Source organism: Solea solea, chromosome 8, assembly GCF_958295425.1.
Source record: "Solea solea chromosome 8, fSolSol10.1, whole genome shotgun sequence".
Taxonomy (NCBI): Eukaryota; Metazoa; Chordata; class Actinopteri; order Pleuronectiformes; family Soleidae; genus Solea; species Solea solea.
The window spans coordinates 17,082,339-17,102,466 of NC_081141.1; the positions used below are offsets into that span (position 1 = coordinate 17,082,339).

General features: G+C 38.4%; 1 protein-coding gene across 1 annotated transcript in view; it reads right to left on the reverse strand.

Moving 5' to 3' along the window:
- The window catches only part of ipo11 (importin 11), an 89,013-nt gene that overhangs the window by 24,750 nt on the left and 44,135 nt on the right, over positions 1 to 20,128 (reverse strand). Inside the window, exons 17-23 of the mRNA XM_058636403.1 lie at positions 19,919 to 19,952; positions 18,569 to 18,609; positions 18,322 to 18,438; positions 16,570 to 16,683; positions 11,772 to 11,887; positions 9,764 to 9,840; positions 112 to 191 (exon numbers count right to left, since the gene is read on the reverse strand). Coding sequence (XP_058492386.1) covers positions 112 to 191; positions 9,764 to 9,840; positions 11,772 to 11,887; positions 16,570 to 16,683; positions 18,322 to 18,438; positions 18,569 to 18,609; positions 19,919 to 19,952 — 579 coding nt within the window. The remainder of the gene's footprint in view (positions 1 to 111; positions 192 to 9,763; positions 9,841 to 11,771; positions 11,888 to 16,569; positions 16,684 to 18,321; positions 18,439 to 18,568; positions 18,610 to 19,918; positions 19,953 to 20,128) is intronic.

The following is a 20,128-nucleotide window of genomic DNA, read 5'->3' on the forward strand; positions in this document are numbered from 1 at the left end:
ATACAAAAAGAGGTTTTGCTATATACTGTATATATATACACTGAACAAGCTGTGACATCTTTGTTTCTTTGTTGTGTTTTACTTGACACTTAACATGTGTGAGTGTCTCACCTGCAAGAACTCTGTGGCAGACAAGTATATGTAGGCATTAACGATGTGAAAGCAGGTGCGCAGGTTCTCGGAGCTCAACTCTGAAACAGAGCAACAGAGCAACAGATGTTAGATGTAACCAAAAATGGCTTTAAAAAAAGAAAGAAAAAAAAACTTTTAATGTTTGAAAAGGCAGAAACAAAGAAAAAGACAAAAAAGAGGGAGTATGAAGGTACTGCATGACAAGTGATCCTGCTAGACGGAGCTGTGTAATCATCTTAACATTCTCTTATTGTATTGCAGACTGGATGGATGATCTTACAAGCTACTTTTAATTGAGAGAAATCAATAAGCATGCGTTTCACTCATTTCACAAATGTTCAGTGTTTAAATCGGTTAATGTCGGCTAAGAATTGTTAAATATTAGGAGATTTAAAGACTGGCTTAAAAATATAATACACACACAAGAGGTTCATGGGGAGTTAATCAGCTAGTCTTTGATTTTAATATGAGTGCAGAAGATGATAAACCAGACACTTTAAACCAAGTTAATCCTTCTTTGGCCGGCAAAGTGACAAGATGACAGAATAAGCTCACCAAATATGTACAACTATGCTATTTCTTCACTTTACTAATGCATGTGGTGCAAGGGCAACATGTCAAAACCAAATTTAACAAAACAAAAAATAATCAAAACATAATGATCAGTGATTAAAAGATATTTAATGACTTGTGAGCATACGTTTTTAACCACAGTTTAAGACGTCAATGACGCAGCAAATGAATACTTCAGCATTATGTGTCTACAAGAGTGGCTGCTTAACTGCCTGCACTAATGCAAGTGATAAAGAGAATGTAAGAACAAGGACTACCATCTCACCATTAACTCAGCTGTAAATATACTTTACCTGACCATAGACACAAACTGATGCATGACTTGGATGATTACATGCAGCATATTATACAATATATAGCAGGTATATACCTTAAAATATGAAGTCAGAAGGGAGAGCCAAGGTAGGGATGAGGGAATAATTTATTTCAAGGATCAGGACTGGCCCTTTGCCCAAAAACAACTTGATATTAACTGACTGGCAACACGCCAAGAGATGTTCAAAGGCTGTCTCCACCCTGACACACGCAGTCTGTGTGAAAATTCAATCTAGTCCAAGAGACAATTCATAAATACACAAAAAGGAACTTTTGTGTATTTATTTGACAAAAGGAAATACACAAGAATAAATCATATTATTCTGATTTTTTCCACAAAAGAATACATAATATGGAGGATAACAATGTCCTTCAGGGTGAACCCCTCTGTATACGTGTTAGGTCATGCAAATGAAACATGCATGTAGCTGTCAGGACTGTCAGGAGAGTACATTTGAAAACTGGCAACATACACAGACAAACAATCAATTACTCTCACAGACAGACCGCTGAGCAATTTTGAGTGTTGCATGGGAGGGAACTAAAGTACCCGGGAAACAAATTCCATGCACACAGACCATGCCGCAAACCCGGGTCTTTTTGCTGTAAGGCAACAGTGCAATCCGAAACTGTCAGTTTGTCTAAATATGTCGCAGAATTGACTGGGTGGATATGGCAGCAGCGGGCATAAACATTAACCAAGTGGCCACCACAAATAGACAATAACTAACCCTTTAAAATGTAATATACTATACACAGAATGCAAGGTGAATTTAAGGTCATATAATCAAATGAGTTGGGAAGGTAGAGAGACTGCACTGGAAGCTGAGGCAAAGTACTTCAAACTGTTTTACATGTAGAGTTTCACAAATGACAGAGGAGTAGAAAAGGAAACGGATATAGTATCATCAAGAGAGGAGTTTTAAACATGGGCAAAGTCCAGCTGGAAAATAGCACACACAATAAATGATGAGACTGGTCTCACAAGAAGCAGTGAGATGTGGCCCACATAACAGGATATTATTACAATATTTTTGAGAGTAACATTCACCACTAAACGGAAGAACATACACATCTGTTTGACAGTAACATAACCTGGCATGGGAACAGACCCTAACAAATTAAATAACCTCTTGGAAACAGACATACAGGTACAAACACACAATATACATGGAGACAGGTGAGTGACGGACACGAAAAGAGGACAGATAAAAATGGTTCATCACGAAGACAGACGGAGAGAAAGAAAAAACACTCCCTCCCTCCCTCCGGCACCTGCATGCCAACACAATCGCCCCCAACAGTCATTCCTCCAGTTCACTGCAGCTAAAATCTGCATGAAGCGTTTGAAAGTAACACAAGCCGACAGGGTAGTTCACTCCAACACCTGGAGTAGCTGTTTACTTTATACAAGTTGACAGGATAGCTAATTCTAACATCCACAACAGCAGTTACTTCTCTCACAAAAAGTAACAAAGTGACTGTCTTGTATCTGAAGCCGATTTATTCTAAAAATCATGGTCTCTTCAACATGTCTTGATATATGTTCACCTTGCATTCGTTTAGTATCATGCTGTGTCTACACTGTGGATGTAAGCTAAAGTGCTGACTAAATAGGTCCCCGCGTACCAGCACTGAGAGCAGATGGCAGCATTCATTTTTCTCATTCCCTCACTATAGCCAGCAGATGGCTTCCCAAAACAGACTGCATACATCTACATGAGTATGGTCAGCATGGTCAGATTTGATATGGATTTTTGTTATCTCAAAAACATATGAACCAAAAATATTTAATATACATTCATGTCTCATACGCTCCACTATCCACACTAAGATGTAAATTATGTTTGTGACTACTCCGGCATTTTTGAGTCCAAAAAAAAAGGTGTAAAAATGTTGCTTGTTATTTGAAAACTCCAGAAGTGTATTTTAGTATGGACGGGCAACAATGGAGACCTTTAGAACCAATCTGTTCTTATTGGTCACACCGTCAGCTTTGCTGATTCCTCAAACTCGTGTCACATGACCCCTTCCCAAGAGAAAACAAAGCCCCCGAATGCCAATGTAGAACACAACATGGAAAGGTCCAAGAATGTCAGTGTACTTGGACTGGCACGACTCCCAGTCAATGTATTTAAGTGTTTTGTTTACTTTGTATTCCAGTGTGATGTTAAGGAAAAGCTCAACTTCATTATCTTCATAGTGTGCCATTGTTGTTTGCCTACTGTAACAAGCAGTGAGGCTTTAGCTGTCTGTCTTCTGATTGGCCAACAAGACTTTACAATTATATCGCCACCTGTTGACTTGGCACGCTTTTGACTTTATGAAACAGGTTATGTTTTTATGTAGACGATATTTGAAGATATTTTTGAGAACCTAGTATGTAGACAGGATTACTTAAAAAAAATAAATAAATAAAAATACCCTCCCTTTGAGTCAACTACACCTAATACATGGCTTAGCCCCATGGGGCAATGTTATGATCTGCTCTTGTCTCAGTTGGTCTGTCTGATCAAAGTAATGTGCCTTAAAATTTGATGTCAGCTGACTACCTAAATATAGCGATTGACCAGGGTTTGTCTGACATATTCCATGATGAAAATGTCAATATTAATCTGTAAAGAAAAGCTTCAGGAAGCACAAGACATCATTTTAACATATGTATTGGCTGCCACAGTCCAGACATAAACCGCATGGGAGAATGTTTGGGTATACATAATTATAGAAGATATAAATCACATTGAAAAATTAAGACAACCGCAGATTGAAATGTCCAAAACAAAACAAATCTTAAGTGCATGAGATTTTTTTGCCAGGGTAGTGTTTAAGGTATTTACTCTGTTCTCCTGTGATCAGGATAAGCCATTCATTTTTCTTTTTCTGTTTGACTGTGAGCTAACAAGCAAACATGAGGCTGATATACAAAAATGTTTGCTGTCATTCCAGACGTGAAGGTCTGTCTAAAAACATGGCATAATAATTATGAATCAAACTGCACTTTTCCTGCATGTTATTGCCAGCGAGTGAGCGAGTCTCCTGCAAGTCCATATTTTGAAACCCAATCAAATTCCAGTCCACCATGACATAGGGCATACAAGGCAGCTGCCTTAACAGAGAGTAACAAATCCATGTTGACAGCTTATCAAGGAGAACTTTTTGACAACTTGGTGAATACTCCTGAGTCTTCAATGAGTGATGAAATAACTATATTGCAGACGTGTGTGCAGCACTGGGCTATTCAGCCCACAGGAATGGGCATGTCAATCAGGGTGCTGCAGAACACAAGAAAATGGCTCAACCTGACTATGTCAGACGAGAAAGAGGAGTACACCAAAAACAGCCTTGTAGGTAATAGTGGGCTCTGCTGCTTAAGAGCTAGGAAGCAAAGAATTATGATCCTCCACTCTGTGCCTGTTAAAATTCATTTTATCACATCAGAGGAAAGAGTACCCATGCTCTATTTATGTTTATTACAAACACAAAACCTGAGGTAAACACAGACCTGATCTGCTCCTCCATAATGCTGCCACCACAAGCACAGTCATTACTTGCCTTGCTGATAAGCTGTGCACACACTGTAGCAATATCCTCTGAAGGAGAGTTGTGTATGAATATCATACAAGAGGAGGGACAGGTACAAGTATTCATATACAAGAGGAAGAAAATGAATTGAATTTTCATCCTGGGCTGGAGGTAGGTCATGGAGCTCAGAGCACTAAGCCCCAGACTTCATAAGACTTTCATCATCTCTCCTCCCATCACTATCGCGAATGAACCCGAGGCACCCAAATGTCCATGTATGAATACAAAAGCCTGACAAAATAACAATGCATCTGGTTATTGGAAGCAAATGCACTCACATTTCCACATATCATTACTCTACTTTTTCTGAGTGAGCCCAATATTACAGGGAAAAACAGGACGGTGGGTCTAATACAACTCACCTAAACTTCCACATAATCATTCTCACCTTCTAAACAGAGCCTGATAAAGTCTTAATAATCTCTTGTGACTGGCCTTTTCATTTTTACAAGTGAAAGATAATATTGTATTAATACAAATATTACAATTGTGTGACCTTAGATAACCCAGCAGCCAATACATGTAAATACAAATAAACAGTGTCCCAATTAATTCATTAACAATCAACTGCTAAATATTGGTCAGCTATTTTCTAAATCAGTTCTTTGTTTGAGTGTTTGAAAGAAAAGTTCTCTAATTTTAGCTTATATGTGAATATTTTCTTGTTCCTTTACTACTACATGACAGTCAACAGAAAATCAGGGGGGAAAATACATTGAGGACAACATTTTGAGGTCTATGAAAAAAGGATCAACCCATTAGATGTATTCATTTATTTTCAGATATTTTACGCACCAAACAAGTGATGATGTGAAGGTTACTTTGATGTTCTATATAAAACGATGTAGTGTGAGAAGTGACAGAACCCTTTTTACTTAGTCTGTCACATTGCACACAGTAGCTCTGCCACTCACTTAACAGCTTAAAGGTGAGAGATGTGCCTCTCTCTCACGGGACAAAACTGTTAACTGTCTTCTACAGAAGAAAGCTGAAGCTTGACCTGAAAGTAATATGCAGTTAAAGAGTTGCCTTCACCGTTGAGGCCAAGCCCAAAAAGATTAAAAGTTACTGCAATGTTGTTGCTTTTGCTAAGAACATGGTTTTGGTCAATTTGTTCTGTTAGTGACTAGAGACTGTTAGTGAAGTTACAAGATCATGATAGGCTTTGAGGTTATAATTGAATGTGAAAGGGACTGAATTATGTTGAAATGTAATATTTTCTTCTCCTGTGCATGTAAAAGCCTGTGAAGAAAATATTGGAAAGTCCAAGTGAAAATTAGTCTTAAATAGAATAGGCTGTTTTGCCAGATCAATAATATAAAAGCAATTACATTTTTAGAAAGCAACAGAAGGTCCGCAAAAACAGACGCCCTGGCTATAATCAAATAGTCACAATAACAGCTGTTACAGCACTGATTAAGCTGTAGTGTGTACGTCCTTCCTAGCCCTGGGCATATGCTGCACAATCCACTTCGGTTGTCAACAATAACCGGGAAAATGAGCCTCACGTCTGACTGTGATAACAGCCTCTAATGATTGTTGGGGACACTGCTAAAAATGTTTGGTTATCTCCCAAAACCTGGTTTAGCTTTACATTACGTGATGGGGTTACAAATATTATTGAATGCAGCCAGCTCCACAAACTTTCAATCGAGAAGAGGACTGGGAGTTTTAAAGGCAATTAAAAATGCATAAATTAAAGGTGAAATCAAGTTTTATTGTAGAGTGCATTTGATAGCTTGTTACCCCTCCTTAAACATGTTTATTATGGGTAACAAAGTACCTGCTGTACTACAGAGACGTCTCATCCAAGGTTTGGAATAGTATTCACGCTTGACAGAGGCGAGAAAAGCTTAGCAAGAGATTCAATGAAGTGGCCGATCTCAACTTTACAGTGAGACCCCCGGTTAAAGATATGATAACAAAGGTGAGGAAGTACAAACATCCCAGCATTGTGTATAATCTAATGTGTTTTTTACACCAAAAAGAGATAATGGTTGTGAAGGACTATATCAAACTTAACTTAATAAAATAACAGAAAAGATGATTTGTATTAAATGTTGCCAAATAAGTCCCACTTCTTAAAGAGCTGTAATTTTACCCAGCACTTTAAATTGGGGAGACTGTGATAAAGAGGTTGTGTTCTCATGTCCTAATTGATCCATGAAGCACATTATCTGGGCAGTTAACTGTGAGTCTAAACAGTGAAGAATGTTAGAGATCCTCCAGCAGAGCTTTCACATGAAAAAGATGAGGCAGAAACTGCTTTCAATAGAATATCATTGATCTTGTGGGAATGGTCTGACACTTATCTGGATGCAGCAGTTGCTAAACGATAGAACGTTCATCAAGTAGTGCATTGCACAGCTCAGTTAACTGCTTTAAAACCACATCAGAAAGGTCACGTTGCAGCTTTTTTTTGTGATTTATTTACCGTAAAATGCAGAGACAGGTCATTAGTTGAGGGACAATTACTTGAAAATAAATAACCAGCTATTATAATTTGCATCATCATTTATCAAGCTAAATTGCCATCATTCATATACATTTTATTTTACTAATTTGGATTGGTGGCCAGACTATTTTGTTATTTAACATAAAATGTGCAACATAAAATGCATGACTTAATACACACTCAAACCCTGAACCCCCCATAAATGTCCTTGGTTGTCTTTCCTTGGACTTAGATCACCAACAATTAGGCACGTCTCTATAATCCAGAGGGATGCCATTAGAAAGGTTAAAAGGGTTACACTTCTTAACCAGTGTCAGGTTGATATCCATTATAGAGTAATACACAGGCACCTCATGACCTTTCCCATAGTTCATTAGTATGTTATCTAACAACTCAACACCTACGGGAGATGATGTTCTAGCTCTAAAATCCCTAACAGCAGATGGTGGAGCACCAGATAGAGATCTGAATAAATGAGACCTGGGAGCATGTTGTAGCATGTACTCAAAATATTTCATTATTACATGATGATAAGAATTAGATTTAATTTCAATTTTAAGACACATTCGTAAGCCAGTGCCAAATTAAGAGCTATCCATTTATTACCATTACAAGACCTCTTGTGTTTTAACAGATAATGTAGTTGTAACCAATTGTTTTAGAGGGTGAAGGGTATCTAAGTCAAGCACCCTTTACTTAAGCCATGCACACCTGATAACCTAACAATTATGACATAAAAACAATAATCCTACAGAGATAAGTAATCTTATACAAGATCTGAAAGTTAGTATGCCATCACCCCTTCTGCCAAGACACCAGGGAAATGTGCCTCCTTCCTTATTGCAGACACTAGAGGTTTGAAGGTTTAACCAAGAGAAATTATGTTCAGTCTGCTACTGTAGACTGTCTAGACATTTCGAAAAATAGCAGGTACAATGAAACAGCATGGAAATTAAATGGAAATTAACGTTTATCACTTTTATAAATTAATTAATAAAAATGCTTAAAATGCATAAGCTGATTCTCCATCATAACTGGTCACATGCAACACCATGTACAGCTGACATGTGTCCTAGGTCAGAGAGTGGTGGCAGTAATACAGGTCATAGTACTAGTCTCACAATTTAGCCAAGGCAAACCCCCAGACATTCTAATTAGAGAATTTGCTGCTCCAGTTTAGCAATTATGAAGCGAGGCACTTTATCAGGCAGGCCAGGCCACATACCTGGCAAACTGTGACACCATACTGAGCCAGATACTCTCAATGGCCCACATCCCTCCTCTGCTCTCCATGTGCCAACTAAATGAACCAGCAACGGTTGTTCTGGAGGAAATCAGCCAAAGATGATGACTGACCAAATTTTGACACAAAAGTGTCATGGACAGGGGGAAAAAAAAACTTGATTTCCACAGCAGATCATCTGCCTCCATCATTCCCTATCGCTTGTGTCTTCTGCTGTTATACCAAACACAACATTCACGAACCTTCTCTGTGGTCTTCCTCTTTTCCTCCTGGCCAGCAGATCCATCTTCAACATCCTTTGTCCAATATAATCACTATCCCTCCTCTGAGACCAAACCATCTCAACCTTGAATATTGAAATGTTCCTCTTTAAAAACAACACACAATTACAATGGTGTGATTTGTTCTACCCCATGACCATAGATCAGGCCTCTATCATGCAGAAACTGCTCAGCTCAGTCTGTGTAAATGTCTCTGATTAGTCTAAAATTTGAAAAGCCTGGTTGTGCTGCTTTGGAATTGCTTCAGTTTACCTTATTTTTACCAGTGCTAAATAAGATGAAAAAGCCAGTCTCTAATCTTTTCAATATTTCATGTCAAAGTTCCTCAGAGAACACCTTCAATGTAACACCATGTAACTCTATCATTAATTTCCCTGCATCACTTCTTAAATCATTAATTTTCATCCTCCACCTCCTCCTTGTGACATTTCACCACATTTCTTGATACTTTTTAATTCCTTCCTCCTCCATTTCATCCATCCGTGACCATCCTCCTGAGCCCCTTTGCTCTTCTGTATCTCCTGAATCCCACATACATGCTATAAATTATCAAATGCTCCACTAAACCTATCAGGCCACACTAGTGTTCATTTTAGTCCCACTCGCTCGTTATGTGCAAAAGCACCTAATCAATGCTGTTCCACATCGCACTGAAGGCCACACACACAAACGCGCACACACACTCACCTCTACACACTACAACAAGTGAAGTGTCCCAGTGCTCCAGGCCTGTGATAAATCACCCAGCCACTTCCATTCAATCTGCTACCACTCAAAGCTGCCTACAGACCCAAAGAAGTGGCTCGAGGCAACAGCAAATCCACAACTGTGATCTTCGCAGGCTACAAGAGCCCAAAATGATAAAATTATGAAAATTAAGTCCATGTCCATAGATTGCATCAACTTCCTTTCCACATATTCTCTCTGTGACTCAAAAATATTTGATCATAAACCGCTGGTTTTTCAGTTGGAAAGCTTCTCTTTGTCTCAGGCTTCGAGAAATACTAAACCCACACTAAAACATGAATCCCTACTTCACAGGAAGCCAATATTTAATTTAATCAAACAATCCAGTATGTTATACAGTTGTATTATTTGTAAGGGAATTGTGACCTCACCCTATTAAATATATACATTTATGGAAGTAGAAAGACACAGACAAGGAATATTCAATAAGCTCACCCAACAATGCCGACATGTTCTGGAAAATTCTGAGTAGCTCTGGTGTGACAGCTGGGCTGTTCTCCAAAGTCACCAACCTGTATGATCGTACGGGGGTGAGAGATGAGTGTAGAGGTTATAGATGAGAGGTGGCAAAAGAATATTGAGGAAAAAATACAGCAGGACAAATTACCGAGTCAGACAGAGGGAGAAAGCATGGGCATCACAAAAGTGGGGGAATACATGCTTGAGTGGATGTCAAAGAAGAAAGGAAAAGGAAAGAGGCAGAGGAAAGCAACATCATAGTAAGAATACATTTGATAAAAAGGGAACAATGTTACAACATTTGCTTGATGAAACAGGGCGAGTATTGTATTCCTAAATCAAGAAAAGCAAATTACATTTTGGAGCATTTTGGCCACTGTACTTGGGAAGTCAGTCAGTCATTTGAAAAGAAAGATAACTGTACATCTAATTCAAAATATGACCTTAATTCATCGTCTTTTTTGTACTCTTCTCTGCAGCACTGCCCATATTCATTCAGCAAATATGCTGGATTTCACGTGCATGTTTTGATGCATTATCCACAATTTATTAGGGAAAAGGAGAATATACAAGTAAATGGCATAGAAACAGAAAAAAACAACCTATAAAAGGAAGAGAGAATGACATTGACTTTCTAAACAAAGAAAGCAAACATTTAGGACATGGCTGTTTATCAGGCAGGATGAAAGGCAGGGAAGAGATATAAGATTGTGGCTTTGTGCTATACACACACTGCATGCTGAACAGTGCAACTCTCCGCAGGGACAGACAGAATAAGAAGAGATTAAGAAGGGAGTTAAAAAGCAGAGATGATTGGAACAGAACAAAAGGTAACCCCAGCCAATTCTGTTCACCTGAAGCAAACCTTTTTTCTGCATCCACTAGAGATAACATAATTTTGCAGGATATCCTTGGTATAGCTTTATTATAATAAGTGTCCAGAACAATGACAAAAAGACATTGAGCTATATCGCAAATAAGCAGATTCATAACCCATCTAAAGTGTTTGTCACTGTCAGCCTAATTAGCACTAGTTGTGCACAAAACGTGTTAATTGGCAGACATAATGCTCAAGTTTCCTACAATTAGAAACTAACATTATCATCATGTGAGATAATTAGACATGAGGAAAACACTAAATGATACAGCAGACAACCTAAGAGGATCAAAGAAGTTGCCATAATCTGCCATAAAAGTTAATTACCTGATCATCACAGCAACATCAGTCAGTTTGTTACCATGCATGACAAGCATAATATCTCAGGAGGCATAGTCGGCTAAGATTTTATGCAACATTTTTAATATAAAAGAACACAACTTTTGTTATGTAAATGGACTTAATCATTAATAGGAGAATAGCTTAAAATTAGATATAATGGATTACACTTAAAAGTAGCAGAACATCTTGAAGTGTGGTACAGTGGGTTATAGGCGATGCAGTGATTTGTGCTGACCAGGATTACCTCGGATGCTGTTTTACGCCAGTCTTACAAAGCATTAACGTTAGGTAAATTAGGTGTGTCATTTAATTTCATGATTGGATAGATGGATGATTAAAATCAGGGGTTAATCACATGTGAAAAGACACTCGTAGATCCACCCATTAGCACACAGTTGTAGTGGAGCTGCATTCAGGGAGTCAAATTCTCTTATTAACCACTCTTAGTTAATGGTTATCAATATAATTTCTACATATCTGCATCTTTCATGTCTTACATAAAAGATTGCCAAAATATAACTAACAACCTACCATGGTTATAAGACAATATAAGATAAGATAGATATAAAGTCAACTTTAATTTATGTATACATCATCTACGGTACACATTATCACTGCCATGGTTTTGTAAAAAGAGCTTCCATAGAAAAACCATAGAGTTGTAAGTCACTGTGTGTATAAAGCTAAATATCATCTAATATTATGAACTGGAGAAAAAAATGGAACACCACAATGCAAGGTGTTTGAAATATCGTGTGTCCTTACCAAAGCTCCAGTCCATCCTCCAGCAAATACACATGTGGTGGCTGGGAAACATCAGTACTCAGCTGAATGACAGGCAGAAGGAAAGGGTACAGGTTCTTACTCTCTGCGCCAAGGCCCTGTGAGTACATAGGAATTCAGAAAGTTAAAGCCAATTAAAAAAAAAAAACTTACCAAACTAAAAAACCATTATCTCAGGCTATAAATATTCCAAGAATATTTTTATGTTTATTTTATGGCCCACAACCCATTTATTTGCAGTAGATGAAAAATAAAAAAAAAAGATCAGGTCTAAGATCTATATACACACGTAGCTCTAAGGCTACACCCACACTACTCTGTCTTGACATCCTTTTATCTGTTTGTTTGTTTATTTATTTATTTATTGAATGTATTTGTATATTGTGTGCAGGCACATTTGCCAATACAGATTATGTGATTTACAGGACACTTCTATCTATCCATCTTTCATCCACATACTTTACTAATCTGTCATCCTCACTCCACCAGGACCCTATCCACACAGAAACAATCTTTTTCTTTGAAAAAAAGATACCAGTAAACATGGCATTGTTTTAGGAAATGTCTCTATCCACACAAAACCCCCCAAAAACGACTGAAAATGCTGTCGCACATATACTAGACCTGTAAGTGGTGCTGTAAACGGAGATGACGACGTTATACACATTACAATCTATCACAGAAACAGACACATAATGGACCAAGGAAGGGAAATAAAAGAAAGAAAATGATAGTTATCATAAAGCAAACAGACCAAACAACAGTGTTGCCAACTTTGACGCTATTTGACGCACTCCAAACAATCTCCAAACAGAAGAGACGGCAGACGTCAATGACGAAAAAAATAGGGACAGTGAATGCCAGCGCAAGAGAGAGGTGGGACTATGACATCATCGTTTTCCCAAAAGAGAGAATCAACCTCTTGTTTATACTGGCATGCTCATACTGAAGGGTCACATGATGTACATTTTTAAGATTTGGTATGGCTGCAGAATGCTCATCTGGATCTTTTTATTCTGATAATGCAATTTCTAAATGAAAATGTAGTAGCATGGATGTAGAAATAACTGGGATATACATTTATATGTACATGAGCAATAGTGGACTGCATGGTGGTGCCTCAGCAATACAGTTTTGGTTCAAATGTACCAGCAAGGTGGGGCTTTCACTGACTGTGGGTCACTGAATGGTCAAAATACATACATTTTTAGTGATGTATGTATTTTGTTTTATGTGGGCTTCCTCTAGTTTCCACCCAGAGTTCAAAAACATGAAGATTAGATTAACTGGTGGCTCGAAATTGCATGCAGGTGTGAATGTGGGCTTGAAAAGTTGTATTTACGTGTCAGCCCAGTGGTAAGACTGAAGAGCTGCCTGGGGTGTCCCCTGCCTCTCATCCAATGTCATCTGGAAGACTGGACCATAATTTAAACCACACAAAGCTGTTTTGTGCACAACAAAGCACATCATATTCTACTTTCCTCTGTATATTAGTTCAACCACTATTAATTTCCAATCCAAGTTTGTTTTTGTTATTTATGTTATCATATACTATGGAATAGCCTAGATCATTAACCATGACTGACTTCCCATGAAAACTTTTGGAGTGTACTTCACATAACCTACCCTGAGGCTAAAGTGTCAATACAGCAACTGACAACAAAGGCAAACACAAATACACACATTGAAAAGACTTACCAACTGTACCATCAACTGTCATGTTTAGCCTAGCTTATGAATTATGCCCTCTGAAAAGTTATTCCCCTTGAAAAATCACTTCCATCTTCTTCACATATTCTCTCAAACTCTTCACATATAAAAACTTAAACACTGTCTGACACCATGCCCTTTCAAAGCACCCCATCACTTTGAGTTTAACTTGGCCACTTTGTGTATTCACTGAAAGAACCCACATGAAAATGTTGGAAAGAGTAATGAGGAAACCATGCTTGTGTGCATGTGGGTGTGTACCAAAGGAACTGATCTGTCTAAAGGCACAGATGATTCAAAGTTGTGTAGCAGAACTGTCCACATTGTTTGAATGATGGCATGCCATTAATTTGGTCTAAATATGCTCGCCTTGTGTCTATGTGGAAGGGAAGCCAGGCTCATTTCCCAGTTGGCACCACCCTGTTTCCTATCACAGGCAACAAGTAACTACTTTCTAGGAGGGAGAATTTATTTTCAGTGTTTGAAAACGAGCGATCAAATATGCAGGCTCGTATGAGCATAAAACCTCTTTTAATGCCGTCTGATCTTTCACAGGCATGGCTGGTTGAAGCCAGTTCCAACAGGGGTTCATCTCTATCCTTCTATGATTAGGTCAGTTCCCCACTGTTCCACAGCACTGCCAAGTTCTCCATGCACAAAAGATGGTTTAGGGGTGTGGCGTTTCCCAGAATATGCCACTTAAGACATTAAGTGCTGAGGGCTGGGCAATAATCCAAGTTTCTACATTATATCGCTATATTTTCAAACAGATTATACAATAACATAATTATACATTAAAGCCACACACAGATTTAAGGTATATCGCTACCGGGATACAATAAATTTTTTGTCCATATTTCCCAGTCGTACGACTGACATGTCAAAGGAATTTTCACCACAATAAATTACACACACACACAGAGCAGCTCCAGAGATCTACCCTGTAGTGGTGTGTCAGGAGTCACTTTTTTCTCCTTCTATCCTTCCTCTCAAATATCTTCAACAGTGTGATAGTGTAACAGTGGCTGTAAGGTGTTTATGTTCACTTTCACAGTTGTGTTTGAATTACCCACAAGACTGAGGGAGAACAAGTAGCCATCACTGCTAAGCTATCTTCTAGGCTAGGATAAGGATAAGTGCATTTACATAAAACACAGTGTATCAGCCCGAGTCTCACTAAAAGATGGTGACGGCTGTGTTAAATTAAACAAAATGAGCCTATTTCCAGTGGATCGATAGTCATAGCAATTAAAAGCTAAAGTTACTCGCATTTTACTTTTACTCTTAAAATGACACAGCACCTGTTTATCCACTGGTACAAGTGGCCATTGTTTCTGCCAGAAGCAGCCTTAATACGAGGTGACGTCATGTGCTGTATCTCGTCTTCCTCTGTGATAGTCTCCACTGTATTTAAAGTCACCACTGTTTTTTCATTTCTGCGGTTACTGTGACAGCCCTACGACAAAATGAGTGTTTCTGGTTAAAAACTTACGTCGGAAAGTCTGGAGCGCCAGTGAATCATTGCAAATGCATGTGTTGTGTTTATTAGAGTATTGGGAGGGATACAGGTACCTTTCTTTTCAGAAAACTTTATTTACTGATGGCTATGACATGAAGGAGTTCAGCAAATAGGATTTAAGTGTTTCAGAAACAAATTTCAGACAATAGCTTTCATATAGTACGCTGTGCTCTTTTGTATCATTTATTTCATCGTCAAGATCCACTGCTTTGTATATGACTACTGTGCAAGTAGTCATATACAGAGTCTGAACTGAGCAGCGAGTAGAAATGAAAAAAAACAACCTTACTTTTTTTCTTTTTTAACATCAGCATTATATCGAAGAGTATATATTAAAATTTCAATTAGTATGCAGCTGCACAGTTGACTTATCTTAGCCCCTTTAGCAGTACACTCCCTTAGCACCGTGCAGCTTTCCATATGTGCACTCGTGTTAACTTTCTCAAAAGGACTGTATCTATCGCTGAGTGTTTCGACTCCTACTGTGAAGTAATGCAGTAGCAGCCACACAGGAGGCCAAATCTTGCTGATGGGTGCCTTAGTGCTAAGAGTAATAAAGCATCTGTCTCAGACTGTTTTCCTTGTCTTCATTTAGTGATAAACCTGATTGACATTGATGCAAGTGCTTGAAAAAACAGTATAAAACTTGCCTCACAAACCCAATAGATTTTTTATTCCATGCCATGCCAAGAAACCCAGCGAGTTTGGGGAACAGCATCTAAATGTAGGTCTCCCTATCAGACAATTTTGTAAATCAGTCTCAGCAGCATGTGGGCAGACAAGTAAAACCACACTTATTGTCAAATTCGCTGAACAGTACCACCTGTCAAGCTGCAGGACGTGGTAATTCTACTGAAAAATAACAATGTACTTTCAATTGAAGCAGCCATCTAACCCCTTAGCCATAAATTAAGTAAATCCTCAGCATTATTCTTGGCAAGAGTTTTTTGTTACTTTTACATTTATTTTAATTCCAACAATTTTGTTAATGGGCTCCTTTCTTATGATCCTGGAAAAGAGACAAGAGTCGGCTGGCTGCAAAAGTGAAATGAGCCAGCCAATCTGTGCTGTGGATTGAAATCATGAGAGTAACACATTTGGGAAAGTTGCTCATTCAGGCAGTTAACTTTTATCTCAATCAAAGGAGCATCTACATAGTTAAATCGGGGCAAAAACCTGTTTTTCAGTCAACTTTAACTCTGTAGCATTTGAAAAGATAATTACCAACTAACACCTGGGTTTGAGCAGCTCAGTCACAGCAAAAGTGTGCACCCTTAACCAATGAATAGAAAGAAAAGAATACATCAACTTATTTGGTGTTACAAGCTTTAACAGAATGGCATTTCAACTATAGTTGATACCTGTTCATTTATTGTAAAACAACAATGTCCACGGTATTTTCATTTACCAATGTACCCACATGTGGTGTCAAGTGTGCACAATTGCTTCTGTCATATTGCACATGTCATATCATACCCCCTCTCTACGTAACATAAAACAAACATTTTTAAAGTAATGGGAAAATGAATGGGAGCTAAAGAATCACCATACCTGGACCAAGTGGATGAGGGTGGTGAGTATGGCACATCGCAGCATGTTGTGTTCTTCAGACTGCTTCCAGAGCAAAGGGAGGTATTGAACCAGGCAGCCTACATATGGCCGTATCTGAAACAGAAGGAAATTAAATGGCAATGACATGTAAAGCAACAGATTCTTCTGAAAACATACCAGCTACACACATTAGCCTGTTCATGCTGTGCTTGCTGGAACACACATTGAGCAAATATATGTTAGTGGCTTATTAAGGGGGTGACAAATGGATAAGCTAACATTTTACATTTGTTTTCTCTGCTGCGAATAAAACTGTGCAATTCATAACAAAAAACGTGACACCCATGCTGACAGTTGATTTTACCCAACCTCACTTTATCAAAACCTGTGCTATAGCCACCACAGTCAGAGCATGTGCAGTATATAGCAACTTCTCTATGTTCAAAGTCACATAAAATTTAATAAATGTATTTTTTTTCGTTTAAATCTCTTGAAAAAAAAAAAAACAATAGATAGATCTGTGTTTAGATCCCAAGTGGATGCCATCGATCTGCTTCCCTGGTGCAACTAGACAATATGATAGAACACTGTAATTGTAAGACACCCGAGTATGCTGCCGAATTACAGACTTGATAAAGTTTTCTTTTACTTCACTGTGCCGACTTTTGCTAGACATTCACATCCCCTGTAGCAGCTATGTGGCTGAGATGCAGAACCTGCACTGGGAATATTTGCTCAATTACACCTTCATAAGTAGCTTGCTGTGAGTCCAGGGAACACTAAAATTCAATTGTCACATACAGCCTTGAGCAAAAAATAAATATAATGGGTGAATAAGACACACAAACCAGCCGAGGGCAACAATAATGAGAATGACAGGCCAGCAGAGACAGGAGTTTAATCTCATCATATACAGTAACAGTATGTCATCATCTCTATTTCAACTGAAGCTGCATTCATGGTGTCATTGCATAGCTTTCTTAGTGACCGTCACTCTTTGGGTTTTCAAAATCCCTTGTGAGAGGGGTTAGAATATTAATGGGACTTCCTCAGCCTTTGGATGTTGAGCCGGGGACCAGTGACAGGGGAAGACTTACCCAGACTGACAGCTCACAAGAATGAAAGGCACTTCTAAAACCGATTTAAGTCAAAAGATTGTTTAAGGAATCAAGCTTAAAAAGGTTCTAAAAAGAGCCACAGGGGGTCAAGAGGAAGGTCACTTTTTTTAAGGGGCAGGCATTTAAGTGGATTAGAATGACTTAGTGGGTCCTGAGATTAAAAAGAAAATCCATATGGCCACAAAAACACTGCGGCAGCAGGAGAGACTGTATCGTCATGGTGAATGAGAGCAGACAGGGGGGTGCTTGAGGCCTCATGATTTACAAAGTGTCAAGAATTGGTCTTAACAAATCATTAATGTCAAGCTATCTTTGAGGACAGGCGGTTGCTTTACCTTGGCTTACCTGTAGTCTGAGGCTAGTATGGGGTGACGGATGTTTTGTATCAGAGTTATAATGTTTTTAATAGCTTTACGTGTCCCCTGCAGAGGTAAGGTCAATGACTACAATTTGTGTAGAGCTATTCTTCACGAAGCAGCAGCAGAATTCAGCTCCCCCGCTGTCAAACACAAGGACTCTTTAGATGACATTTTAGAGTTTGGCTCAGGTTTACCTTACATAATGGCAGGGAAACAATAAGAACAGTACTATATGAACAATATCACAAACACTGCTTTGATATCTCAAATCTCACCTGGATGTTCACTCTCTCAATGACACAGGAGATGACATGGAGCACCTGCATTTTAGTGTCACATTGCGTCACCTGCTGCAACAACTGGAAGAGCAGCCCGAAGATAGACTCCAAGTACTAAACAAAGAGACAGAAGAGTTTGTTTATTAGACAAAAATAGACAGCTAAAAGGGAATTAAAAAACAATTATGATGAAACACTTGTTCAATCTTCAATACATTTCAAAAAAAGTTATGCATTTACTCACAGGGAGAAACTGCTCGGTCCGGAACTCGAAATCATCAACAGGTGGGTGTGAGTTAAGGATGAAATCAAGTTGCTTGTGATAAATATGACAGTGGTTAAACATTAAAACATTCTTCAGTGTTACCATAGCTAAGGACTGATCAGACGTGTACACCAATTGATTTGTAATAAAAATTATGCCTGGGAGTAGGGATGAACCGACGAGTATGAGTAGTAAATAATGTTATGCCAGCATGATGAAAAATTAGTCTCTAAATCTATCAAATACAGATATTAAAATTAACCTACATGCATTAAACGTTACATATATACATATATATACACACACACAGTATATGCAATAATACATCAACTTATATGTTAAAAGAAATTCTGAAATGTTCTGATTATGCCAATACAAATAAGATAAGTATTCTTTTCTATCTATATTCCATCTCTTCTTAACCTTGCTTTGAATGTAACTGTGGTCTGAAAGCAACAGAAAACAGTATATACGGTCATTGTAGGAAGTGATCTGTCAAAAAATAAATATCATGCAATTGAAGTAAGTGAAGACTGATTTTTGCTTTTGAGTGAAAGAAAATTGTTTTGGGTATTTTACAAAAATGTATTTAAATACAAAAATGATTCACATATCTGGGGTAAACATGCATGTGCAATGCATACACATTATACTGATATCAACTGAACCTCTGTGTATTCCTATTAGAGACGATAACATTGCAAAATATATTGTGATTGAATTGCTGCCAAGCCCTAATTGTAGGACCACATTTTACTTACTTTAAAACCAAACCATACCTAATTCCCTGCTGTAGAGCTAGCAAGAGTATTTCCTCTCTGGCAGCTCAGACTGGCCAAAGCAATATTTGCATAAAAGCACAACTAAATATCCCCACAGCAGTGCTATTCAGGGATGCAGCCTCTCATGCAGTAGCCGCAGCAGGGTGTATGGTTTTCATGCTGGGGTTGATGTTTGTCCACCTTCAGTTTGGATAAGCTTTTATTACATGTAACAGACCAAATTCGCCCTTTACTGCTACACTCTCCATCACTCTGTGCAGCAGCTCTGTGTGTGTGTGTCTGTGCGTGTGTGTGTGTGTCTGTGCGCTTGTGTGCATAACAAACTGAATTAAACTAGTGCTGCCCCAAAATGAATGGCAGTCGAAACACTTGGCTAGCCAATATCAAAGACAGTAGAAAATTCGGATAATGAATGTAGGGGAAACACTGCCGTACCAAATGCGGTTGTATTGGAGTTGCTTTGCGAGTACGATGAAAAAAGACATGGTATCTGCTTGATAATGGTATCTGCATCACAGTATCATACCTGTAAGTACTGCAAGGATATTGAGCTTCAGGGTTGTAGCCGTCTCAATCCGCACCTTTATGAGGAAAAAAGAAAAGATAACCATACATTTATTGTAAAAAGGAAATTAGGGATCATACATTTCCCTCCATATTGGCTGCACATTCAGCTTTGAAAGCAAGCAAAAAAAACAAAACATAAGTGCATCGTCCTTTAATGGAAGCACATAAAAGACCACAACAACCAGCTCTC